Source organism: Procambarus clarkii, chromosome 24, assembly GCF_040958095.1.
Source record: "Procambarus clarkii isolate CNS0578487 chromosome 24, FALCON_Pclarkii_2.0, whole genome shotgun sequence".
In the NCBI taxonomy this organism is placed as follows: Eukaryota; Metazoa; Arthropoda; class Malacostraca; order Decapoda; family Cambaridae; genus Procambarus; species Procambarus clarkii.
The window spans coordinates 5,531,125-5,558,040 of NC_091173.1; the positions used below are offsets into that span (position 1 = coordinate 5,531,125).

General features: G+C 57.4%; 1 protein-coding gene across 7 annotated transcripts in view; it reads right to left on the bottom strand.

Annotated features, from left to right (window-relative positions):
- Positions 1 to 26,916, bottom strand: part of LOC123761783 (uncharacterized) — a 235,395-nt gene that overhangs the window by 122,129 nt on the left and 86,350 nt on the right. For all 7 annotated transcript variants that reach the window (XM_069330505.1, XM_069330506.1, XM_069330504.1 and 4 more), the window contains one exon: positions 6,932 to 7,107. In XM_069330505.1, coding sequence (XP_069186606.1) covers positions 6,932 to 7,107 — 176 coding nt within the window. The remainder of the gene's footprint in view (positions 1 to 6,931; positions 7,108 to 26,916) is intronic.

Sequence of the window (26,916 nt, forward strand, 5' to 3'; positions counted from 1 at the left end):
ACTAGTATGACGTCATACGTCACCGTGCCGCTGTCTGCGCAGCTCCCCCCTCCCCGGGAGGGGGAAGGGGGAGCCCCAGACCTCCCACGCCGGCTATCCACCCATCAGTTCTGAGGCTGGATGTCAAAACACGCGAAAAACGCCGACCGGAGGGAGGGAAGGTTGCCGGGGAGCCTCCGGGTCTCACCCAGAAAATGGCGTTTCATTACATTCAACGCTGGTTTTCTGGGGGGAGCCCCGTCGGCTCCCCGAAGCTAACTACCCACAGAGGAAGGTCAAAGGGACAGAACCGGGAGGCGGACACCACGCACCCCCCAAGGAGGCGAGACAACCGGCAGCAAACGCCAACTCAAGGCGCCACAGCCCCGAAAATCTCGGGAACAACACGACAACCACGAGCAGCAAGGCCCCTGCACGAACACCAAAAATCCATGCCCGAAAGACCGCAACGCCGCGTCGCCCAGATGGCAGCGAAGCCACGAACGCCACAGGCATGAGGGAAGAACACAGGCAGCGTAGCCGCAAGAACACGACCACCCGGGACATTATCACCCGCGAACCGGAAGAACAGAACCGGATCAACGCAAAACGCGCTCCGGACCCAAACGCTGCGGCACGCAAACAACAGCGGAGGGCCGCCACTGAACACAAAAACGACACACCCCCGGCCCGACCAACGAAGAACCAAAAAACCCTGGACCCCTCCAGAATGCAGCAGCCCCACCCCGCTCCAGAAAAGATGGAGACTGCTGCCACCAAACAACCAAAATGCTAAAACCGAAGGAGCAAGGAAACTCCGACTCGACCCCAAGAGGCAAAGGCCCAAAGGAAAGAGCCGACGAAAAAACACACCGGAACCGAAGGGGCACTACCAACCGAGGAGAAGACAGAGCACGCTGACCAGAGACCAGGATGGTGCAAGCGGCGCATGAACAGGCCGGAGGTGAAACGACGCACAAGACAGCTGACTAACGGTGCAGAAGCAACACCAAGACCGAAAGCAAGCTGAAGTGGCTCCGCCCGCACTGCACGAAAAGAGGCGACAGTATGTGGCAAGACGATGGCCCCCAACCCCCACCAGAAAACCAAGCTAACAAGAGTAACCACCTAAGAAGGGACAGGAAAAGGAAGGACCGCCAAAATACCCCATACTGCCGCCAAGAGAAGCACGCAGGTGGGACACCTACCACGAAGCCACCCGACCACCAACCGGAGGCGAGACCGCGAGGCAGAACATAAGCAGCCCCGACAAGGCCCCTCCGAGCCCAGGAAAAAAGCGGAGCCGCGGGAAGATCTCGGGCGCGACCACCGAAACCCAGGCGGCACAAGGAGATGGAACGTCTGCCGAACAGAAAAACTCCCCAAAGCATGCAAGCCCGCCAGGAGTTCAGAAACGACGGGTCCGACGCGAGACATCGCAAGACCCCCAAAAAAACCAACCGGCAGGGCAAGCTAAGAAACCAAAGAAGGCGGAAGGGTCGCCGCCAGAACAGCACCCGAACCAAGGGGTACGAACAACTGCAATAGACCGAGACAAAGAAGCACATCACAGGACACAGGCTGACCAACGCCTAAGAACAAACGCAGAACATCCCTGCTGCAGAGGAGGCAGGAAGAAAGAGCAGAAGCACAAAAACACCAGGAGAACAACCAGGGGTGGACAATCAGGCAGGGACAGAAAAACCCCCACGCAATCCCCAGGCACAAAACGGCAGCAAAGTGCCACTCCACAACCGGACACAGGAACAAGGACACGCCACCGTGAAACACGGTACCAATGCACACATGCAGCAGCATTAACAGACACCACTGCAACATGCAACATGTAAATAGCAACTCCCTTCTGCAAAGGCAGAGAACGGAGCAGGCAGACCCCAGACAGGGCCAACGGAGACACGACAAAAACCCTGCAGGCCCAGAAACCTGCACCAGGCGATCGACGGCGGAGAAACCCCGCTCGATACCTGCTGGATGAGGTACTGGGAGCTCTTTTACACCTGAAGCCCGGCCCAAGGCCAGGCTAGACCGGCCAGAGGGTAGCCCACCAGGCAGCTGCTAGGAGCAGTCCACCGGCCCACATACCCCCACAACCAGGACGGGCCGGAACTGCCATACGAAAACAGGCTAGTGCGCCCTGGAAGTCCACGGACGAACCAGCAAGAAGGCTTATGCTCGCAAGTAGGTCGTGTAACAAGCACAGACCTCTGATGGTAATACAGTGTTCCCCAAATGTGCCAATAGCACCACTGCACTCCACTGGTACTGTCCCGCAAGTTCTACCAGATAGGCGGGACCCAAGAGCCAGAGCTCAAATCCTGCAAGCACAGCCAGGAGCCTCACCAGGTGAGTACAGAACCAACCCTACAACCCCCACACCTCACAACATTAAAAAAGGAGGGTCCCCTGAATGACTCCAGCATGGGTTGGACATGCACATGAGGGGGACAGGAAGGGTTGAAAAAGGGACAGTCACTGGTGTGCGAACGGTCTCAGTCGTACAAAAATATACCTAAATAAAGACAGGTATATAAACAACACCGCATCCAGCGCCAGCCAAAAGACGCCAGACCGCAGAAACTCAAAAGAAAGCAAAGAGCCCAAAAAGGAGCCCAACCGGGTGACAAGCAGCCCAACCGGGCGACAAGCAGCCCAACAGGGCGACAAGCAGCCCAACAGGGCGACAAGCAGCCCAACAGGGCGACAAGCAGCCCAACAGGGCGACAAGCAGCCCAACAGGGCGACAAGCAGCCCAACAGGGCGACAAGCAGCCCAACAGGGCGACAAGCAGCCCAACAGGGCGACAAGCAGCCCAACAGGGCGACAAGCAGCCCAACAGGGCGACAAGCAGCCCAACAGGGCGACAAGCAGCCCAACAGGGCGACAAGCAGCCCAACAGGGCGACAAGCAGCCCAACAGGGCGACAAGCAGCCCAACAGGGCGACAAGCAGCCCAACAAGGCGACAAGCAGCCCAACAAGGCGACAAGTAGCCCAACAAGGCGACAAGTAGCCCAACAGGGCGAAAAGTAGCCCAACAGGGCGACAAGTAGGAGGAGCCGACAGACGTTCCAATAATGCGGGAAGTAGCGAAAAACCTTCCCATACCCTCGAGAACACAGAATCCAACACTAGTCTCGAAGGCACACGAAGGCGCAGGCGCACCTGAGATCAGAAGTCACGCAGAACCCCATTGAACGGGGAAACATGACGAAAACACCGTCCCAAAAAGGGGTGGGAGGAAACATCCACCCACAGGACGGAACCAACCGACTCAAAGGCCAAGGAACCGAGCCCAGGGAGAGGCTGACGCCCAACAGCACGTACGGTGAGTGGGGAGGAAAAACCCCACTCCGCGTAACCACAAGCCCCGCCTAGAGGGGGATAAAAACCCCCACGGGGTCCAATGGGGCCAAGGCCCCCCCAAGTCAGCCCCTTCACAGCCCCGGGAACCTACACGACAGGCCCCGGGGCCGAGCCGTTCCCCCAAAGCCCCGGCCGTACCAGAAAACCGGGGCAGCCGTGAAAACACTAATAAAGGGAGCCCACTGGCAGACTCGTACAACACGGCTGGAGGAACAGGCTCAAATGCCCCCGTCACTACCCCGGAAGGGGAATTCCCCGAGACTGCCCGAGTCTCAACACCATCAAAAACCCCGCCCCGAACCTACAGACGGTAAGGAACCGGATGCAGGCAGGAAGGGTGATCCAGAGGAAAGACAAGGGGGCGTGGATGGAACCGAAGCAATCAACACCCCCAAGTCCCAAAACGAACTACAACGGGGCAGCCCCGGGGCTCCCGGGGAGGAAACCACGAGAACGTTGCCACCACCAAGGCTCAAGTGCAACGCCCCTGCTGCCCGCACCCGCTTTGTTAGCACAACTGGGTAACCGAGCCACAACGAGCAACCAAACTCGCAGGACTCCGGGTTGAAGGTGTCACCAACCCCACAGGCAGCAGACGGAGGCAAAACAGAGTCACCCAGAGACAAAGGGTGAGAGCAACCCTCAAACTCGCTGGAAGCGAGGGGGGGGACTCTGGGGTCACATCCATTGGACCCGCGCGCCCCCAGGGGTTTCCCAGGGTCCCGAGCGTTTACTATAAGAGGACTCGCGCTCAGGTAATCCCAGGCAGGGTACTGCTAACCGGCACCCAAAGCTACCAAACAACTTTCTAAGAGCTGAACCCCCGGGACGTGTACACTCACGGGGACCTAGCAGGGGTACCACCAGAAAATACTCAGAACACAAGGGACACAAGGGGCAAGAACGAAGGCAGACCCCCCACCAGGTAGATAAACAAAAAGAAAAAGAAAACCCCGCAAGAGGACAGCGTACCCAAGCGGAACAGAGCCGGCCGCTATGATTGGTAAAGACAAGCTGCACAGTACCCTGCGGCCCACCAGTGCAAAAACTGCCCCTTACTCTTAAGGCGAACAAGGGAGACAGAACACCCGAGCACACAAAGAGCGGCTGAAAACCAAGCAGTAAATGGCCAAGCAGGGGCAGGACCCAAGGAACTTGTGGAAGGTGGCCCCAAGCCCCAAGGGCAGTACTTACAGAGCACCTAGGGAAGGGAACCCTAGGCGCATGCAGCCCGAGTACTGAAGAATCACTCCCGGCTCACGCACCACCTAGAAAACAGACACCACACTCTAGGTACAGTGCTGAAACAACCACTGGAGCCGGAGCACATAACCATTGCCTATAGCATCAGCCGAAGAACTGATGGGTGGATAGCCAGCGTGGGAGGTCTGGGGCTCCCCCTTCCCCCTCCCGGGGAGGGGGGAGCTGCGCAGACAGCGGCGCGGTGACGTATGACGTCATACTAGTTTCCTTGTTTTCTGTTGAAGAGTTCTATCCACTAGTTCGGCTTTAGGTAGCAATTTTCACCAGAATAGGGGTTTGTTTTGGAATGCTTACCTTTCTGGATGCTTGACCCGGTCGATGGCAGACATAGAATGCTTCCAACCACACGGGGGTTTCTATAGGCCATTGCTCCCCTTGCCTCTCTGAGGGGGCCACGTTCTGGCTCGTGGTCCCCGGTAGGCCCTAGAACTCCATACACATGACTGATGCCAAAGTCTGACATTAGCATATCAGCCGGTAAAGCTCCGGAGAGCCGACGGGGCTCCCCCCAGAAAATTCTTTTGTCTTATAGAAGTGTTAATTTTTGTTCCCTGATCACGGAAAAAATAACAAAAAAATCGCAGGTGGCATATTTTAGCCGCAATAGGGTAGGGAAGTGTGGCAAAAAAGGGGCGTTGGCAGAGCCTTCACCAGACGAGGTCTACTCCGCCCGAGCTGTCAGACGGCAGTTGACACAAATATATTATTACCTAATTATTTCAATGTCTCTGATTGATTTTTTCTTGTTTTTTTTGCAGTAATATTATTCCATACAGTGAATTGTAGTATATTTATATTATAAAATGTGTGAACCATCGCTGTACTCAAAATTATGGTGTGCATATTAGTGATTCAATTATTATGTTCATAAAACAATAAACAAATAGTTTTGCTGTTGTTACACTATATACACAGGTTATATATAAGTATTTGCATGTTTTGTACACCATAACGAACTACTAAGTTGGTCTTGTGAGTCAAAAAGCAACGAGGAGTGACCGCCAAACACTAGCGAGCCACTCACTGCCACTCCCTCCCTCAACACCACCTCACTCACCCTCATTCACCTCCCACAATACTTTTTCTGTATTTATTCACTATACACAGACGTTATATATACGTATTTACATGTTTTGTTCACCATAACTGTACATCTAAGCTTGTATGGTGAGTAAAAACCATAAGACGTAGCTACTCACACAGTCAGCTGATCGGCGGCCGCCCTCAAGGCCAGACGCACTAATATTTGTCCTTCAACAATATTGTTTGTGGCGTTATTACGCAATATACACACATTATATATAAGTATATACCTGTTTTATTTACCATACCTGAACAAATAAGCTGGTATGTCGCCCAAAGACCATAGTGGCCATCAGTAAACAACATGCCAAGTCGTGCAGACGACGCTCCTCCCTCACCAAAATGGCGGCTCCCAACCTACTCCTCTCGCTGTTATCTCACAATATACACATGTTATATATAATTATCTACATTTGTGTTCACCATATCGAACCACTAAGCTGGTATGGTGAGTGCAGTCAATAAATGGTGGCCACACACAGTCAGAAAACGACGCCACAACCCTCCCTCCCACAGCCTTACTCCTCTCTCCATGGAGCACAGCGCTAAATATCACCACAATCCTGCTATTATCAGAATCCTGGTCAGTTTTATCACAGTCAGGGGGCTTTAGTAATACTATCACTGCTAAATAATAGCAGTATCATTTATATTATGGTATTTGTAGGCGATGCTGTGGTCACAAGCTGAACAGCGGTGCTGTGAGCTCGTGCTGCGTGCGCCAGCCTTGGTGGCTTGCTCAGTACTGACGCTCTAACACCCAAGAATGTTGGCCTGGATTTTTTTTCTAGGTGGCATCTGGCAACTATCGGTCATGGCTGTACTATAGCTGCCCCTATCCCAGGCGGGGCGTTTAAATTATAGCGCTAGACACGAAATCATATATAAATGATGTGCGCGGTTTCGGTTTTGTCACTGATATCATTTATGTATGATATGCGTGGTTGGAGGGTTAAGGGTTAATGATACCAAAGTTATGGTAATATGCTGGCTAGAATATTGAAAAAGATATAGCCTATAATGACCAAACCACACACCAGAAGATGAGGAGACGACGACGTTTCGGTCATCATCTCAACAACTGACTTGATGATGTCCAAGATGGGCCGAAACGTTGTCTCGTCATCTTCTGGTGTGTGGCTCGGTCATCATATCTTCTGCCACATTACTGTGACTCATCGTTTGCATACAGCCTACACAGCACACAGAGGAAACTCTACTTACCGTGTATTTTCCAACTTGGTGCTACCTGATGATTTTGTATTTTCAGTTATGTGTTCAACCTCCACCTCCTCTACCAAATGTCCTCTCTGATTTTGCTTTCTGTTCACTCTTCTGCTTACTTCCTTTGGTTGCTTCTGTGGACTTTCTGGGATCTCTGAACAATCTGATGCATGAACCTGGTGAAAAAATACACAATCTGAGTAACCCTGATCAACCGCGTACCTGATCAACCAGGCTGTGACTCATACGTCAGGCTGCGAGCAGCCGCGTCTAACAGCCTGGTTGATCAGTCCAGCAACCAGGAGGCCTGGTCGAAGACCGGGCCGCGGGGACACTAAGCCCCGGAAGCACCTCAAGGTAGCCTCAAGGTAGGTAACCCATGTCACTAACTTGCCTAAACCTGGGAACTTGCACGGATACTCAACTATAACAATTTAACATTGTGTTAACAAGGTAAACAACAAATTACAAAGAGTGATTGCATAATTAATAACAAACTATCAATAATCCGGGTTGTTTAGTTGAAAATAAAAATTATGGGCATTGAAAGTAGATATTCAAGTATTCCTCACAGATCATCTTAAACTTATATTTTTATGATGTCCAATTAATTTTTTTATTTTCTATTACTGAATTTTACACGTACAACTAATACAAACAAATGGAATTGTATGCAGAAATTAATAATGCCATAATACTAAATCAAGCTGCACAACCTAAACCTATAAATGAAACTAAAAACTGGTATTTCAACAAGCTTAATACAGCCATTGCCATTACAGTGCAACCTCTAATTTGGCAAAGTATATGGGACCAAACCTGATTCATTGTGTAGAATTTGCTGCATCCAGAGATGCCTTCAGGAGGCATTTATGTAATGCATTTTTTAGTAATAATACCATGCATAATTGTTTTATACTGTACTATTATTCAACCAAACAGTAATGAATCATACTGTAACTTTAAATACCTTATAAAAGGCATATTGTATATGTACATGTAGTAGTTTGCTCGAATCCTCTCGAGTTGCCATTTGCAATTCTAAACACCTCGTATGTAATTGGGTTACAAAGAATGGGTCACCAACTGTAAACAAACTGCCACCCCCACCACTCTCGATACCCACCTCAAGTGAGGGATAAATAGTGAGAATAGATAAGTGAGGGAGGGATCTTCTTGAGGTTATCTTGAGATGATTTCGGGGCTTTAGTGTCCCCGTGGCCCGGTCCTCGACCAGGCCTCCTCCCCCAGGAAGCAGCCCGTGACAGCTGACTAACACCCAGGTACCTATTTTACTGCTAGGTAACAGGGGCATAGGGTGAAAGAAACTCTGCCCATTGTTTCTCGCCGGCGCCTGGGATCGAACCCGGGACCACAGGATCACAAGTCCAGTGTGCTGTCCGCTCGGCCGACCAGGATGGGGGCAGTGAGGGAGGGAGGGATGGGGGCAGTGAGGGAGGTAGGGATGGGGGCAGTGAGGGAGGTAGGGATGGGGGCAGTGAGGGAGGGAGGGATGGGGGCAGTGAGGGAGGGAGGGATGGGGGCAGTGAGGGAGGTAGGGATGGGGGCAGTGAGGGAGGGAGGGATGGGGGCAGTGAGGGAGGGAGGGATGGGGGCAGTGAGGGAGGGAGGGATGGGGGCAGTGAGGGAGGGAGGGATGGGGGCAGTGAGGGAGGGAGGGATGGGGGCAGTGAGGGAGGGAGGGATGGGGGCAGTGAGGGAGGGAGGGATGGGGGCAGTGAGGGAGGGAGGGATGGGGGCAGTGAGGGAGGGAGGGATGGGGGCAGTGAGGGAGGGAGGGATGGGGGCAGTGAGGGAGGGAGGGATGGGGGCAGTGAGGGAGGGATGGGGGCAGTGAGGGAGGGATGGGGGCAGTGAGGCAGTGGTTGTCGGGAGCGGGTGTGTGTGTCGGGAGCGGGTGTGTCGAGAGCGGGTGTGGGTGTCGGGAGCGGGTGTGGGTGTGTGTCAGGAGCGGGTGTAGACTGGTGTGTGTGTATGTAATTACCTAAAGGAATTACCTAAATATAGTTACAGGATGAGAGCTACGCTCGTGGTGTCCCGTCTTCCCAATACTCTTTGTCATATAACGCTTTGAAACTACTGACGGTCTTGGCCTCCACCACCTTCTCACCTAACTTGTCCTAACAGTCTACCACTCTGTTTGTGAAAGTGAATTTTCTTTTCAAGTACGGTATTTCTTCGGCATCTGTGTTTAGTTAGTTTAAATCTATGACCTCTTGTTCTTAAAGTTCCAGGTCTCAGGAAATCTTCCCTATCGATTTTATCAATTCCTGTTTCTATTTTGTACATAGTGATCATAGCACCACTTTTTCTTCTGTCTTCTAGTTTTGGCATATTTAATGCCTCTAACCTCTCCTCGTTGCTCTTGCCCTTCAGTTCTGGGAGCCATTTAGTAGTATGTCTTTGCACCTTTTCCAGTTTGTTGATGTGCTTCCTAAGATAGGGGCACCACACAAGTAAGTAATTATCAATAGAAGGCACCAAACCGAGAAGGCTATGTAGCACCATCAAATGTGCGGGCTAATCAGAGGGCGCTAAATATCACCAAGGATGCCAATACGCGAACAGAAACGCATAAGGTGAATGATATCAAAATTATCCGAGTCACCAAGAATACTATTGAGAGACAAGCGACCGCGGGGGACGGTCGGAAAACAAGACACATGCTCATCCCGGAAATCAGGACATTCAACAAGGATATGTACAACTGTAAGAGGGACAATGCAATTAGGACAATAAGAAGCAGGGCTGCGCTCCATTAAGTGACCATGAGTTAAGCGAGTATGGCCAATACGCAACCTCGCCAGAGCCGTTTCCCATTGCCGGTTATGGTGGTAGGAGGACGGCCACGAGGACACACAACTTTTAAGAGAACGCAGTTTGTTACCAGTAACAGACGACCAACAACCCTGCCAACGGGTAAGGATGGAGGAATGGATAACCGGGTAAAAGTCCGAATAAGGAATACCTTTACGAGAGATGGGACAAGAGTGGACAGCCTCCCTGGCGGCAGCATCCGCACGCTCATTTAACACTTTCCGGCTCCAGACGAATGTAAAAAAAACAACCGTAAGTGCTCCCGGCGTTTTGCCGCGTAAGCGAAAAAACAAAAATGTGTATACTCTTTTTACTCTCCTGACCTTAGTTCTTGAGCTACGTATTTCATTTTGGTACCAACGTGTTCGCAATAAAATTCTCTAGAAGAACATCAGTAAAAAAAGTCACGAAACGTATAGGGATACCAGCACCAAATAAATAACTACGAAGATGACTCGCCGTGAGCGCCCAACAGCAACAAAATGTTTTTACTCTTGGGATTGTTATCACCTCCACACTTGTCCTACAGCGTTAATTTTGGTATCAATGGACTCGCAATGAAATTCCCAACACGGTGATATGAATATAAGCGTAGAATAATGATTGCGGCCCTCCCGCAAGAGTGTGGGAAGTGGTGAAATTGTTACCCGGTGTCGGTGACGGGACGACGCACGGCGCTTTGAAAGTTTATACTTATTTCATTCTCATGACATTATTATTCTATGTACGTCATTCATTTTTGTGTCAATGTGTTCGCAATAGAATGTTCTATGAGCCCGTAGGTAAAAAAGATCAACAAAGCGTAAGATAGAATAGCGCCAAATATAAAACAACGCTGGAACATATCAGTGAGAGTCAAACACACACAAAATGTTTTTACTTTTGTTATGTTTGTGAACCTTTCATGAACTTATTGTACCATGCAGCCTATTGGTGAAAAAGAGAGCCTCATGGCGCGCAGTTTGAAACAAACCCAAAGTAAATCGGATAAAAATTGAATTTTATACAAATATTTTAAAAGAAGACATAAGTTTATGTCCACATAGCGGAAGCGGGTAGGCGAAACAGGACGCCGGGAGGAGTCCTCATAGCCGGAAAGTGTTAAATTGACACCAATATGGCTGGGAATCCAACAAAACTCAACCGACTTAAATTTACTGTGAACAAGAAACAGCCAATGCTGGATCACGACAACCACTGGATGAACCGGATTAAAGGACCTGAGAGCCATGAAAGGCACTTCGAGAGTAAACAACAACTACAAAGGAAGATTGACAACGAGAGAGCAGGAGATGAAGAGCTTAGAGAATAGAATAAAGCTCCGCTGTGAAGATGCTAGTCTCCGGAGGTAAGCAACACATATAAGTGTGATCAGGAAAAACAACAGAGTAGCCAACACCGTCCGCAGACTTAGACCCATCAGTGACGATGGAAACGGAGTGGAACTGAGAAGAAAGTGCTCAAGGAAAAGGCGTTTTAGAACCATAGGAGGGGTAAAAGCTTTAGGGATGCAGGTCAAGGACGTACAAAACTGCGAAAGGGGGACTCTCCATGGGGGCAAAGAAGAAACTACATGAGGAGAAATATTAGAAATACGAACGGAAAGAAAATCCTGTAAGCGAGATAACAGGACAGAAAGAGGGAGGCGGTGAAGAGGAACAGGAACCGCAGGAGGAGTAAAAGTTAAAGCACGACAGAGGCGAGAGGAAGGATGTTGCAAGGACTGCAACATAGATAGGAGGGATAGGAAGCCAGTGACAACATACAAGCTGAGGACGGGAGTCGAACAAAAGGCGCCAGAACTGAGGTGCAATCCAGTATGGTGCAAAGTATCAAGACGTCGAAGATTGGAAGGAGAAGCAGACGAGTAAGCAGAGCAACCATAATAGAGCTTAGACAGGGTGAGAGAGGAATGTAAAGCAAGGAGTGCGCGCCTATCCGCTTCCCAAGAAGAATGGGACAATACCCGAAGGAGGGTAAGGGCCTTAGAGCACTCAACACGGAGGTAAGAGATATGGGGAGACCAAGACAAACGAGTGTCAAAGAATAACCCCTAAAGCTTCGCGGAATCTTTGTACTTATGGGGATGACCATAAAGTGACAAAGAGGTATGAAGAACGACCTGTTTCCGAGTAAATGTCTTGGCACAAGTCTTAGTAGTAGAGAACGTGAAGCCATGATCGGTGGCCCAAGACGACACGGCATCAATTGCAAGTTGAAGCCTGCGTTGAAGGAGAGGCGAATCATCACGCTGACAGCAAAGGGTAAGATCATCGACATACAGAGAGGAGAAGACACCTGAAGGAAGAGAGGAAAGAAGACCATTGAGGGCAACCAGAAAAAGAGTAGTGCTCAGAATACTACCCTGGGGCACACCTTCGTATTGCTGAAAAGAGGCAGAGAGAGCGGTACCAAGTCGCACCCGAAAGGAACGACGAGAGAGGAAGCTGCGGAGAAAGAGAGGGAGATGACCACGAAGGCCAAAAGAATGAAGCTGGGATAGAATATGATATCGCCAAGTGGTGTCGAAAGCCTTTTCCAGGTCAAAAAGGACGGCAACAACGGAGGTCTTCGCAGCAAAAGCCGTACGAATATAGACCTCCACGTTCACCAGGACATCTGTTGTCCTGCGGCACTTGCGGAAACCAAATTGAGAAGGGGAGAGGAGGTGATGGTGTTCCAGGAACCACATCAGACGAACGTTAACCATACGTTCAAAGAGTTTGCAGACACAACTTGTAAGGGCAATAAGGTGAAAGTCCTTAGGGGATGTTCCCAGAGACCCTTGTTTGCGAACAGGAAGGACAACAGCATCGAGCCAGTCCTCAGGGACTGACGACGACTCCCAGATCCGATTATACAGACTCAGTAAATACTGAGACGTGCACAGAGGGAGATGGCAAAGCATCTCATAATGAATACAATCGGAACCCACCACCGTAGAACCGCAGAGGGCCAGGGCAGAACGAAGTTCGGAGAGAGAGAGAAGGGATCGTTATAGTGAAGTCGAAGACGAGTGCAGAAATCTAAAGGACGAGACTCAAGGACATGTTTACGAAGAAGGAAAGATTGGGGAAGATGAAGACCAGAGCTAACAGAAGAAAAGTGGGAACCCAGTTTGGTAGCGACCTGCAATGGGTCCGCCACAAGAGTACAACGGAGGTGAAGGATATCGGGAACGAACTTACCCGCTATCTTGCGGATATGCTTCCAGATCTGTGGCAGAGGAGTTTCGGATGTAATGGTGGCGACATAAGATGCCCAACATTCACGTTTAGCTGTACAGATGGCGCTACGGGCCACCGCACTCGCCATCCGAAAGAAAAGAAAAGAATCGGCCATCTGTTGATGGCGGTGTCTCTTCCAGCGGACAGCCCGAGCACAGTCTACATTCCACCAGGCAACGCACTTCCGTGGACCCCGAGAGGAAGAGCGAGGAATAGAGCGGAGGGCAGTGTCGAAGACAGTGTCATGAAAAACGAGGAGAGAGTGAGGGAGAGGTCAGAGAGAGCAGCACTGAGGGTAAAGAGGTTCCAGTCCGCTTTCGCAAACTGCCACCTAGGGAAGGAAAGGGGAGGGCGAAAAGAGAAAAAGGTAACAAGGATGGGGAAATGGTCACTGCCATGGAGATCATCAAGAACCTGCCATGTGAAATCTAAGTAAAGAGAAGACGAGCAAAGAGAAAGATCAAGACAGGAAAGGGTGCGAGTCCGAGAGTCCAAATGCGTGGGCTCACCAGAATTCATTAAAGACAGGGAAGAAGAGAGGATAAACGGCTCAAGAAGGCGACCCCGGGTGTTCGTCAGAACATCACCCCAAAGGAAATGACGACAATTGAAATCACCCAGCAGGAGCACAGGCTCCGGCAAGGAGTCCAGGTGGTATTTCAGATCAGGAAGAGAAAGCTGGACACTCGGGGGGAAGATAAATGGAACAAACAGTGTACCATTTCCCCACAAAGATACGAGCAGCAGAACAATGGAGAGGCAAAGGAAAAAGTAAGGGGACAAAGGGAACATCAGAGTGAATCAAGAGAGCTGAAGAGTTAGGAGCCCCAGCAACAGCTGGAGGGAGGGGGGGGGGGGGGAAGAAAGGACTAGCCACGAAAGCGACCAGGATAAGCACCAAGCATCGGCTCCTGGAGACAGACACAAAGGGGGAAAAATCGCGAAATCAGAAGTTGGAGTTCAAGGAAATTGGCGTAATAACCCCGAACGTTCCATTGAAGAATATTGAATGAGTTCCATTCTCATCGACGAGAAGAGAAAGGACAACAACAGAGAACAAGGATGAAACAAAGGTGAAAAAGCAACATAGCATGTTAAAGATCAGGGTCAGCAAAGTCAGGGTTAGGGGGCATGGGTAAACTGAGCAAAGACAGAGGGAAGAAAGCGGGAGAACAGACCAGACGTGGACACGCGGGGTCCGGAGGAGGAGAAGGAGGAAGAGTAGGAGGCAACCGAGAGGAGTAGTCAAGGACAGCGGCAGGAAGAGGGGGAGTAGAAAGAGGGGAGTGCACCTCAGCAAGGGCAGCAACCGAGAGGGAAGCGGGAGCCAAAGAAACCTTCATAGCAGGAACAGGGGCCGCAACCACCGAAATGGGAGGGGAAGGGGCGATAGAGTCAGAAATAGGGGCCGAGGAAGAAAGTGAAGCCTTCTTACCCGCCGGGGAGGAGGAAGGAGAGGAGCCAGGCTTACGCTTCTGACTTAAAGAGACAGGTGTACCAGCAACTACGTACTGGGCAACGGATTCCAGGGTCTCAACAGAAGCTGAACGAGAGCACACACGATGGTCGTTAGGAGAGTGATGGACATCAGCCCGCACTGACAGGCGGGTGGAAGAGGATGGGAAGGAGGATCGGAGGGAGACGAGGTAGAAGACACAGGAGACATGACAGACCGGGCAGAAAGAAGGGGAACCCCAGACAGGCGACCAGGAGGGGGACCCTTCGAGACAGAACTCAAAGGAACGGAGGAGGGGGCAGTGGGCGTATCAGAATCCAAGGCCCGGAAACGGTTGTGGGTCTGAGGAAGGTGGGAAGGACGAGGAGAGGAAGAGCGCAACACGCGAGCATAAGAGACGTTAGCATAAGGCGGGAGCCGGCGAACCTGGCGCCTCGCGTCAGGAAAAGATAAACGCTCCCGGTGCTTCAAGTTGAGGACGGCTGCCTCAAGCTTGTAATGGATACAGGCACGGGAGAAGGTAGGATGGGCCTCACCGCAGTTGAGGCAATAAGCCTGGGGAGAAGTGCACTCCGACTTAGAGTGAACTTCGCCCCCACACAAAGGACAGAGAGACAGTCCCAGAGCAGCGGAGGGCACCATGCCCAAACCTCCAGCACTTGTTACAAAGCCTAGGAGAAGGAATGTACTCTTGGAGAGAGCACCTGGCACTGGCAAGAATGACAGAGGATGGAAGGGTCCTACCATCAAAGGTAATTTTCACAAACCGAAGGGGTTGACGGCGACAACCACGAGGGGGACGAGTAAACGAGTGTACCCAGAGGACAGAATGGCCTTGGGGATCAAGGATATGCCGAATATCATCGTGGCAGTCCTGCAGATTCCGAACACCGGTCGCAACATGGGGCGGGAGGAGAATAGTGCCAACACTGGCATTCAACCGAACGTTCTTTGAGACCCGAACAAGGATCTCGCCAAGGCAGGATAAGGCAGCCAAGCGGGAAGCTGCATCCTGAGAAGGAGCAGCAACGACACATGTACCGAGACGAGTGGGGTTGAAGGTAACAGAGGCATCCACGGAATCAACAAGATGCCGATGGAGGGAGAAATCGTCAGGAGGCGCAGAATCAAGAGGGAGGAGATCAAAGTATTTGGCCCGTGAAGCAGGACCAAAGAAGGCCTGATACGCATCAGTATGGGAAGGAATCGAGGGAGTGCAGCTGTGGCGCGGACGGCATTGAGAACCCCCAGAGAGAGGGGTTAAAAGGAGGAGTAGTCACAACGAGAGACTTAGCCGCACCAGGGGACGAAGTGGTCAACACTGGGGGCTTGAAGCTCGACCCAACCACAGAGGAGGGAGGGGAGCTGGGAGAAGAAGTCAGGAGGGTCAGAGGAGCAAGGTCGGGGCTACAGAGCCCGGTCTTCCAATACAGGCCAACTCAGGGGCTTGGTCGCCCACCCCACAAGCCTGAGAGGGTACAACAGAAACATTCAAAGACATACAGACGAAGAGTGACAAATTCATCCACGAATGTGCCCCCATACCCACCATGGAGCCACAATTAGAGGCAGGACACCCAACAGGAAGCTATCACCGATCATGCCGGGGCCCCCTAGGGGTGCGTCGTGAGTATATGCCCCACAAATGCCATCTTAATAAGCGTCAGTTTGTCGAGATTGGGTTCAGCGACGAAAGGGGGGATTGACAATAAAAGGTTACCCTCGCTCGAGACGTTGGGTACTACAGTTCTACGGGTGCAAGAGTACAGCCGCCCACTAAGCCCTCATCACGGCGTCAACGGGCTGAACAGGGATGGGGGTGCCTAGCAACAAGTCTGTCCAATTACACTCATTAAAAAAAATTGAAGTTCCCCATAGTGACCTCCCCTTAAATCGAGTTTATCATCTGTTTCAATGTCCCCATTTTCTTCTAGATGATATCTTAAAGCTTATTTAATGTCTAACAGGACATGATCACTCTTTCCCAAGGGAGGAAGGTACTGGATGTCAAATATCTCTTCTTCTTTCCTGGTGAATACTAGATCCAGTACTGACGGTACAACTCCTTCCCTCATTCTTGTGGCCTGCTTTATATGTTGATGCAAGAATGTCTCCAAAATGAGGTTCACAAATCTGCATGTCCAAAAGTCCTCCGTTCTTGCTTCATAGGCCTCCCAGTCTATTGCTTTAAAGTTGAAGTCCCCCAGTATCAACAGTCGTGATTTATCTTTATCTGCTTGTACAATAAGATCTCTCATGACCATTATGAGGCCCTCTCGTTTGTCATCCAGTTCTTCCTTTGTCCATGTGTTGCTTGCTGGTGGGCTGTAGGCATTTAATATTATCAGCTTATCCTGATTCCAGAGTTGCAATGCCAATATGTCAATATCTCGAGAGTTTTCAAATATTAACTCTCTTACCTTCAGGTGTTCTTTCACCAGCACAGCCATTCCTCCCTTCCTAGTCTTCCTGGGTGTCAGTAGTGTCAGGAGCGGGTGTGTGTGTCAGGAGCGGGTGTGGGTGTCAGTAGTGGGTGTTGGGAGCAGGTGTGTGTGTCAGTAGTGGGTGTCTGGAGCGGGTGTGGGTGTCAGTAGTGGGTGTCGGGAGCGGGTGTGGGTGTCAGTAGTGGGTGTCGGGAGCGGGTGTGGGTGTCAGTAGTGGGTGTCAGGAGTGGGTGTTGGGAGCGGGTGTGGGTGTCAGGAGTGGGTGTCGGGAGCGGGTGTGGGTGTCAGGAGTGGGTGTCGGGAGCGGGTGTGGGTGTCAGTAGTGGGTGTCGGGAGCGGGTGTGGGTGTCAGTAGTGGGTGTCAGGAGTGGGTGTCGGGAGCGGGTGTGGGTGTCAGGAGTGGGTGTCGGGAGCGGGTGAGGGTGTCAGGAGTGGGTGTGTGTGTCAGGAGTGGGTGTCAGGAGCGGGTGTGGGTGTCAGTAGCGGGTGTTGGGAGCGGGTGTGGGTGTCAGTAGCGGGTGTCGGGAGGGGGTGTCAGGAGCGGGTGTGGGTGTCAGTAGTGGGTGTTGGGAGCGGTTGTGGGTGTCAGTAGTGGGTGTCGGGAGCGGGTGTGGGTGTCAGGAGCGGGTGTCGGGAGCGGATGTGGGTGTCAGTAGCGGGTGTCGGGAGCGGGTGCGGGTGTCGGGAGCGAGTGTGGGTGTAGGGAGCGAGTGTGGGTGTAGGGAGCGGGTGTGGGTGTCAGTAGTGGGTGTCGGGAGCGGGTGTGCGTGTCAGTAGTGGGTGTCGGGAGCGGGTGTGGGTGTCTGTAGTGGGTGTCGGGTGTGGGTGTCAGTAGTGGGTGTCGGGTGTGGGTGTCGGGAGCGGGTGTGGGTGTCAGGAGCGGGTGGGGGTGTCGGGAGCGGGTGGGGGTGTCGGGAGCGGGTGGGGGTGTCGGGAGCAGGTGGGGGTGTCGGGAGCGGGTGGGGGTGTCGGGAGCGGGTGGGGGTGTCGGGAGCGGGTGGGGGTGTCGGGAGCGGGTGGGGGTGTCGGGAGCGGGTGGGGGTGTCGGGAGCGGGTGGGGGTGTCGGGAGCGGGTGGGGGTGTCGGGAGCGGGTGGGGGTGTCGGGCGCGGGTGGGGGTGTCGGGAGCGGGTGGGGGTGTCGGGAGCGGGTGGGGGTGTCAGGAGCGGGTGGGGGTGTCGGGAGCGGGTGTGGGTGTCAGTAGCGGGTGTCGGGAGCGGGTGTGGGTGTCAGTAGTGGGTGTCGGGAGCGGGTGTGGGTGTCAGTAGCGGGTGTCGGGAGCGGGTGTGGGTGTCAGTAGTGGGTGTCGGGAGCGGGTGTCGGGAGCGAGTGTGGGTGTCGGGAGCGGGTGTCGGGAGCGGGTGTGGGTGTCAGTAGTGGGTGTCGGGAGCGAGTGTGGGTGTCGGGAGCGGGTGTCGGGAGCGAGTGTGGGTGTCGGGAGCGGATGTGGGTGTCAGGAGTGGGTGTCGGGAGCGGGTGTGGGTGTCAGTAGTGGGTGTCGGGAGCGAGTGTGGGTGTCGGGAGCGGGTGTGGGTGTCGGGAGCGGGTGTGGGTGTCAGAAGCGGGTGTGGGTGTCAGTAGTGGGTGTCGGGAGCGGGTGTGGGTGTCAGTAGTGGGTGTCGTGAGCGAGTGTGGGTGTCGGGAGCGGGTGTGGGTGTCGGGAGCGGGTGTGGGTGTCGGGAGCGGGTGTGGGTGTCGGGAGCGGGTGTGGGTGTCGGGAGCGGGTGTGGATGTCGGGAGCGGGTGTGGGTGTCAGTAGTGGGTGTCGGGAGCGGGTGTGGGTGTCAGTAGTGGGTGTCAGGAGTGGGTGTCGGGAGCGGGTGTGGGTGTCAGGAGTGGGTGTCGGGAGCGGGTGAGGGTGTCAGGAGTGGGTGTGTGTGTCAGGAGTGGGTGTCAGGAGTGGGTGTCAGGAGCGGGTGTGGGTGTCAGTAGCGGGTGTTGGGAGCGGGTGTGGGTGTCAGTAGCGGGTGTCGGGAGGGGGTGTCAGGAGCGGGTGTGGGTGTCAGTAGTGGGTGTTGGGAGCGGTTGTGGGTGTCAGTAGTGGGTGTCGGGAGCGGGTGTGGGTGTCAGGAGCGGGTGTCGGGAGCGGATGTGGGTGTCAGTAGCGGGTGTCGGGAGCGGGTGCGGGTGTCGGGAGCGAGTGTGGGTGTAGGGAGCGAGTGTGGGTGTAGGGAGCGGGCGTGGGTGTCAGTAGTGGGTGTCGGGAGCGGGTGTGGTTGTCGGGAGCGGGTGTGCGTGTCAGTAGTGGGTGTCGGGAGCGGGTGTGGGTGTCTGTAGTGGGTGTCGGGTGTGGGTGTCAGTAGTGGGTGTCGGGTGTGGGTGTCGGGAGCGGGTGTGGGTGTCAGGAGCGGGTGGGGGTGTCGGGAGCGGGTGGGGGTGTCGGGAGCGGGTGGGGGTGTCGGGAGCGGGTGGGGGTGTCGGGAGCGGGTGGGGGTGTCGGGAGCGGGTGGGGGTGTCGGGAGCGGGTGGGGGTGTCGGGAGCGGGTGGGGGTGTCGGGAGCGGGTGGGGGTGTCGGGAGCGGGTGGGGGTGTCGGGAGCGGGTGGGGGTGTCGGGAGCGGGTGGGGGTGTCGGGAGCGGGTGTGGGTGTCAGTAGCGGGTGTCGGGAGCGGGTGTGGGTGTCAGTAGTGGGTGTCGGGAGCGGGTGTGGGTGTCAGTAGCGGGTGTCGGGAGCGGGTGTGGGTGTCAGTAGTGGGTGTCGGGAGCGGGTGTCGGGAGCGAGTGTGGGTGTCGGGAGCGGGTGTCGGGAGCGGGTGTGGGTGTCAGTAGTGGGTGTCGGGAGCGAGTGTGGGTGTCGGGAGCGGGTGTCGGGAGCGAGTGTGGGTGTCGGGAGCGGATGTGGGTGTCAGGAGTGGGTGTCGGGAGCGGGTGTGGGTGTCAGTAGTGGGTGTCGGGAGCGAGTGTGGGTGTCGGGAGCGGGTGTGGGTGTCGGGAGCGGGTGTGGGTGTCAGAAGCGGGTGTGGGTGTCAGTAGTGGGTGTCGGGAGCGGGTGTGGGTGTCAGTAGTGGGTGTCGTGAGCGAGTGTGGGTGTCGGGAGCGGGTGTGGGTGTCGGGAGCGGGTGTGGGTGTCGGGAGCGGGTGTGGGTGTCGGGAGCGGGTGTGGATGTCGGGAGCGGGTGTGGATGTCGGGAGCGGGTGTGGGTGTCGGGAGCGGGTGTGGGTGTCGGGAGCGGGTGTGGGTGTCGGGAGCGGGTGTGGGTGTCGGGAGCGGGTGTGGGTGTCGGGAGCGGGTGTGGGTGTCGGGAGCGGGTGTGGGTGTCGGGAGCGGGTGTGGGTGTCGGGAGCGGGTGTGGGTGTCGGGAGCGGGTGTGGGTGTCAGAAGCGGGTGTGGGTGTCAGTAGTGGGTGTCGGGAGCGGGTGTGGGTGTCGGGAGCGGGTGTGGGTGTCAGTAGTGGGTGTCGGGAGCGGGTGTGGGTGTCAGTAGCGGGTGTCAGGAGCGGGTGTGTGCCAGTAGTGGGTGTCGGGAGCGGGTGTGGGTGTCGGGAGCGGGTGTGGGTGTCAGTAGTGGGTGTCGGGAGCGGGTGTGGGTGTCAGTAGTGGGTGTCAGGAGCGGGTGTGGGTGTCAGTAGTGGGTGTCGGGAGCGGGTGTGGGTGTCAGTAGCGGGTGTCAGGAGCGGGTGTGTGCCAGTAGTGGGTGTCGGGAGCGGGTGTCAGAGCGGGTGTGTGTGTCAGTAGTGGGTGTCAGGAGCGGGTGTGGGTGTCAGTAGCGGGTGTCGGGAGCGGGTGTGGGTGTCAGTAGCGGGTGTCGGGAGCGGGTGTGGGTGTCAGGAGCGGGTGTGTGTGTCAGTAGTGGGTGTCAGGAGCGGGTGTGTGTGTCAGTAGTGGGTGTCAGGAGCGGGTGTGTGTGTCAGTAGTGGGTGTCAGGAGCGGGTGTGTGTGTCAGTAGTGGGTGTCAGGAGCGGGTGTGGGTGTCAGTAGCGGGTGTCAGGAGCGGGTGTGTGTGTCAGTAGTGGGTGTCAGGAGCGGGTGTGTGTGTCAGTAGTGGGTGTCAGGAGCGGGTGTGTGTGTCAGTAGTGGGTGTCAGGAGCGGGTGTGGGTGTCAGTAGCGGGTGTGGGTGCCGGGAGCGGCTGTGGGTGTCGGGAGCGGGTGTGTGTGTGTCAGTAGTGGGTGTCGGGAACGGGTGTGGGTGTCGGGAGCGGGTGTGGGTGTTAGTAGTGGGTGTCGGGAGCGGGTGTGGGTGTCAGTAGTGGGTGTCGGGAACGGGTGTGGGTGTCAGTAGTGGGTGTCGGGTGTTGGTGTCAGTAGTGGGTGTCGGGAGCGGGTGTGGGTGTCAGTAGTGGATGTCAGTAGCGGGTGTGGGTGTCAGTAGTGGGTGTCTGGAGCGGGTGTCAGTAGTGGGTGTCGGGAGCGGGTGTGGGTGTCGGGAGCGGGTGTGGGTGTCGGGAGCGGGTGTGGGTGTCGGGAGCGGGTGTGGGTGTCGGGAGCGGGTGTGGGTGTCGGGAGCGGGTGTGGGTGTCGGGAGCGGGTGTGGGTGTCGGGAGCGGGTGTGGGTGTCGGGAGCGGGTGTGGGTGTCGGGAGCGGGTGTGGGTGTCGGGAGCGGGTGTGGGTGTCGGGAGCGGGTGTGGGTGTCGGGAGCGGGTGTGGGTGTCGGGAGCGGGTGTGGGTGTCGGGAGCGGGTGTGGGTGTCGGGAGCGGGTGTGGGTGTCAGTAGTGGGTGTCGGGAGCGGGTGTGGGTGTTAGTAGTGGGTGTCGGGAGCGGGTGTGGGTGTCGGGAGCGGGTGTGGGTGTCGGGAGCGGGTGTGGGTGTCGGGAGCGGGTGTGGGTGTCGGGAGCGGGTGTGGGTGTCAGTAGTGGGTGTCGGGAGCGGGTGAGGGTGTCAGGAGTGGGTGTGTGTGTCAGGAGTGGGTGTCAGGAGCGGGTGTGGGTGTCAGTAGCGGGTGTTGGGAGCGGGTGTGGGTGTCAGTAGCGGGTGTCGGGAGGGGGTGTCAGGAGCGGGTGTGGGTGTCAGTAGTGGGTGTTGGGAGCGGTTGTGGGTGTCAGTAGTGGGTGTCGGGAGCGGGTGTGGGTGTCAGGAGCGGGTGTCGGGAGCGGATGTGGGTGTCAGTAGCGGGTGTCGGGAGCGGGTGCGGGTGTCGGGAGCGAGTGTGGGTGTAGGGAGCGAGTGTGGGTGTAGGGAGCGGGCGTGGGTGTCAGTAGTGGGTGTCGGGAGCGGGTGTGCGTGTCAGTAGTGGGTGTCGGGAGCGGGTGTGGGTGTCTGTAGTGGGTGTCGGGTGTGGGTGTCAGTAGTGGGTGTCGGGTGTGGGTGTCGGGAGCGGGTGTGGGTGTCAGGAGCGGGTGGGGGTGTCGGGAGCGGGTGGGGGTGTCGGGAGCGGGTGGGGGTGTCGGGAGCAGGTGGGGGTGTCGGGAGCGGGTGGGGGTGTCGGGAGCGGGTGGGGGTGTCGGGAGCGGGTGGGGGTGTCGGGAGCGGGTGGGGGTGTCGGGAGCGGGTGGGGGTGTCGGGAGCGGGTGGGGGTGTCGGGCGCGGGTGGGGGTGTCGGGAGCGGGTGGGGGTGTCGGGAGCGGGTGGGGGTGTCAGGAGCGGGTGGGGGTGTCGGGAGCGGGTGTGGGTGTCAGTAGCGGGTGTCGGGAGCGGGTGTGGGTGTCAGTAGTGGGTGTCGGGAGCGGGTGTGGGTGTCAGTAGCGGGTGTCGGGAGCGGGTGTGGGTGTCAGTAGTGGGTGTCGGGAGCGGGTGTCGGGAGCGAGTGTGGGTGTCGGGAGCGGGTGTCGGGAGCGGGTGTGGGTGTCAGTAGTGGGTGTCGGGAGCGAGTGTGGGTGTCGGGAGCGGGTGTCGGGAGCGAGTGTGGGTGTCGGGAGCGGATGTGGGTGTCAGGAGTGGGTGTCGGGAGCGGGTGTGGGTGTCAGTAGTGGGTGTCGGGAGCGAGTGTGGGTGTCGGGAGCGGGTGTGGGTGTCGGGAGCGGGTGTGGGTGTCAGAAGCGGGTGTGGGTGTCAGTAGTGGGTGTCGGGAGCGGGTGTGGGTGTCAGTAGTGGGTGTCGTGAGCGAGTGTGGGTGTCGGGAGCGGGTGTGGGTGTCGGGAGCGGGTGTGGGTGTCGGGAGCGGGTGTGGGTGTCGGGAGCGGGTGTGGGTGTCGGGAGCGGGTGTGGATGTCGGGAGCGGGTGTGGGTGTCAGTAGTGGGTGTCGGGAGCGGGTGTGGGTGTCAGTAGTGGGTGTCAGGAGTGGGTGTCGGGAGCGGGTGTGGGTGTCAGGAGTGGGTGTCGGGAGCGGGTGAGGGTGTCAGGAGTGGGTGTGTGTGTCAGGAGTGGGTGTCAGGAGCGGGTGTGGGTGTCAGTAGCGGGTGTTGGGAGCGGGTGTGGGTGTCAGTAGCGGGTGTCGGGAGGGGGTGTCAGGAGCGGGTGTGGGTGTCAGTAGTGGGTGTTGGGAGCGGTTGTGGGTGTCAGTAGTGGGTGTCGGGAGCGGGTGTGGGTGTCAGGAGCGGGTGTCGGGAGCGGATGTGGGTGTCAGTAGCGGGTGTCGGGAGCGGGTGCGGGTGTCGGGAGCGAGTGTGGGTGTAGGGAGCGAGTGTGGGTGTAGGGAGCGGGCGTGGGTGTCAGTAGTGGGTGTCGGGAGCGGGTGTGGTTGTCGGGAGCGGGTGTGCGTGTCAGTAGTGGGTGTCGGGAGCGGGTGTGGGTGTCTGTAGTGGGTGTCGGGTGTGGGTGTCAGTAGTGGGTGTCGGGTGTGGGTGTCGGGAGCGGGTGTGGGTGTCAGGAGCGGGTGGGGGTGTCGGGAGCGGGTGGGGGTGTCGGGAGCGGGTGGGGGTGTCGGGAGCGGGTGGGGGTGTCGGGAGCGGGTGGGGGTGTCGGGAGCGGGTGGGGGTGTCGGGAGCGGGTGGGGGTGTCGGGAGCGGGTGGGGGTGTCGGGAGCGGGTGGGGGTGTCGGGAGCGGGTGGGGGTGTCGGGAGCGGGTGGGGGTGTCGGGAGCGGGTGGGGGTGTCGGGAGCGGGTGTGGGTGTCAGTAGCGGGTGTCGGGAGCGGGTGTGGGTGTCAGTAGTGGGTGTCGGGAGCGGGTGTGGGTGTCAGTAGCGGGTGTCGGGAGCGGGTGTGGGTGTCAGTAGTGGGTGTCGGGAGCGGGTGTCGGGAGCGAGTGTGGGTGTCGGGAGCGGGTGTCGGGAGCGGGTGTGGGTGTCAGTAGTGGGTGTCGGGAGCGAGTGTGGGTGTCGGGAGCGGGTGTCGGGAGCGAGTGTGGGTGTCGGGAGCGGATGTGGGTGTCAGGAGTGGGTGTCGGGAGCGGGTGTGGGTGTCAGTAGTGGGTGTCGGGAGCGAGTGTGGGTGTCGGGAGCGGGTGTGGGTGTCGGGAGCGGGTGTGGGTGTCAGAAGCGGGTGTGGGTGTCAGTAGTGGGTGTCGGGAGCGGGTGTGGGTGTCAGTAGTGGGTGTCGTGAGCGAGTGTGGGTGTCGGGAGCGGGTGTGGGTGTCGGGAGCGGGTGTGGGTGTCGGGAGCGGGTGTGGGTGTCGGGAGCGGGTGTGGATGTCGGGAGCGGGTGTGGATGTCGGGAGCGGGTGTGGGTGTCGGGAGCGGGTGTGGGTGTCGGGAGCGGGTGTGGGTGTCGGGAGCGGGTGTGGGTGTCGGGAGCGGGTGTGGGTGTCGGGAGCGGGTGTGGGTGTCGGGAGCGGGTGTGGGTGTCGGGAGCGGGTGTGGGTGTCGGGAGCGGGTGTGGGTGTCGGGAGCGGGTGTGGGTGTCAGAAGCGGGTGTGGGTGTCAGTAGTGGGTGTCGGGAGCGGGTGTGGGTGTCGGGAGCGGGTGTGGGTGTCAGTAGTGGGTGTCGGGAGCGGGTGTGGGTGTCAGTAGCGGGTGTCAGGAGCGGGTGTGTGCCAGTAGTGGGTGTCGGGAGCGGGTGTGGGTGTCGGGAGCGGGTGTGGGTGTCAGTAGTGGGTGTCGGGAGCGGGTGTGGGTGTCAGTAGTGGGTGTCAGGAGCGGGTGTGGGTGTCAGTAGTGGGTGTCGGGAGCGGGTGTGGGTGTCAGTAGCGGGTGTCAGGAGCGGGTGTGTGCCAGTAGTGGGTGTCGGGAGCGGGTGTCAGAGCGGGTGTGTGTGTCAGTAGTGGGTGTCAGGAGCGGGTGTGGGTGTCAGTAGCGGGTGTCGGGAGCGGGTGTGGGTGTCAGTAGCGGGTGTCGGGAGCGGGTGTGGGTGTCAGGAGCGGGTGTGTGTGTCAGTAGTGGGTGTCAGGAGCGGGTGTGTGTGTCAGTAGTGGGTGTCAGGAGCGGGTGTGTGTGTCAGTAGTGGGTGTCAGGAGCGGGTGTGTGTGTCAGTAGTGGGTGTCAGGAGCGGGTGTGGGTGTCAGTAGCGGGTGTCAGGAGCGGGTGTGTGTGTCAGTAGTGGGTGTCAGGAGCGGGTGTGTGTGTCAGTAGTGGGTGTCAGGAGCGGGTGTGTGTGTCAGTAGTGGGTGTCAGGAGCGGGTGTGGGTGTCAGTAGCGGGTGTGGGTGCCGGGAGCGGCTGTGGGTGTCGGGAGCGGGTGTGTGTGTGTCAGTAGTGGGTGTCGGGAACGGGTGTGGGTGTCGGGAGCGGGTGTGGGTGTTAGTAGTGGGTGTCGGGAGCGGGTGTGGGTGTCAGTAGTGGGTGTCGGGAACGGGTGTGGGTGTCAGTAGTGGGTGTCGGGTGTTGGTGTCAGTAGTGGGTGTCGGGAGCGGGTGTGGGTGTCAGTAGTGGATGTCAGTAGCGGGTGTGGGTGTCAGTAGTGGGTGTCTGGAGCGGGTGTCAGTAGTGGGTGTCGGGAGCGGGTGTGGGTGTCGGGAGCGGGTGTGGGTGTCGGGAGCGGGTGTGGGTGTCGGGAGCGGGTGTGGGTGTCGGGAGCGGGTGTGGGTGTCGGGAGCGGGTGTGGGTGTCGGGAGCGGGTGTGGGTGTCGGGAGCGGGTGTGGGTGTCGGGAGCGGGTGTGGGTGTCGGGAGCGGGTGTGGGTGTCGGGAGCGGGTGTGGGTGTCGGGAGCGGGTGTGGGTGTCGGGAGCGGGTGTGGGTGTCAGTAGTGGGTGTCGGGAGCGGGTGTGGGTGTTAGTAGTGGGTGTCGGGAGCGGGTGTGGGTGTCGGGAGCGGGTGTGGGTGTCGGGAGCGGGTGTGGGTGTCGGGAGCGGGTGTGGGTGTCGGGAGCGGGTGTGGGTGTCAGTAGTGGGTGTCGGGAGCGGGTGTGGGTGTCAGGAGCGGGTGGGGGTGTCGGGAGCGGGTGGGGGTGTCGGGAGCGGGTGGGGGTGTCGGGAGCGGGTGGGGGTGTCGGGAGCGGGTGGGGGTGTCGGGAGCGGGTGGGGGTGTCGGGAGCGGGTGGGGGTGTCGGGAGCGGGTGGGGGTGTCGGGAGCGGGTGGGGGTGTCGGGAGCGGGTGGGGGTGTCGGGAGCGGGTGGGGGTGTCGGGAGCGGGTGGGGGTGTCAGTAGTGGGCGTCAGGAGCGGGTGGGGGTGTCGGGAGCGGGTGGGGGTGTCGGGAGCGGGTGGGGGTGTCGGGAGCGGGTGGGGGTGTCGGGAGCGGGTGTGGGTGTCAGTAGTGGGTGTCAGGAGCGGGTGGGGGTGTCGGGAGCGGGTGGGGGTGTCGGGAGCGGGTGGGGGTGTCGGGAGCGGGTGGGGGTGTCGGGAGCGGGTGGGGGTGTCGGGAGCGGGTGGGGGTGTCAGTAGCGGGTGTCGGGAGCGGGTGTGGGTGTCAGTAGCGGGTGTCGGGAGCGGGTGTGGGTGTCAGGAGCGGGTGTGTGTGTCAGTAGTGGGTGTCAGGAGCGGGTGTGTGTGTCAGTAGTGGGTGTCAGGAGCGGGTGTGTCAGTAGTGGGTGTCGGGAGCGGGTGTGGGTGTCAGGAGCGGGTGTGTGTGTCAGTAGTGGGTGTCGGGAGCGGGTGTGTGTGTCAGTAGTGGGTGTCGGGAGCGGGTGTGTGTGTGTCAGTAGTGGGTGTCGGGAACGGGTGTGGGTGTCAGTAGTGGGTGTCGGGAACGGGTGTGGGTGTCAGTAGTGGGTGTCGGGAACGGGTGTGGGTGTCAGTAGTGGGTGTCGGGAACGGGTGTGGGTGTCAGTAGTGGGTGTCGGGAGCGGGTGTGGGTGTCAGTAGTGGGTGTCGGGAGCGGGTGTGGGTGTCAGTA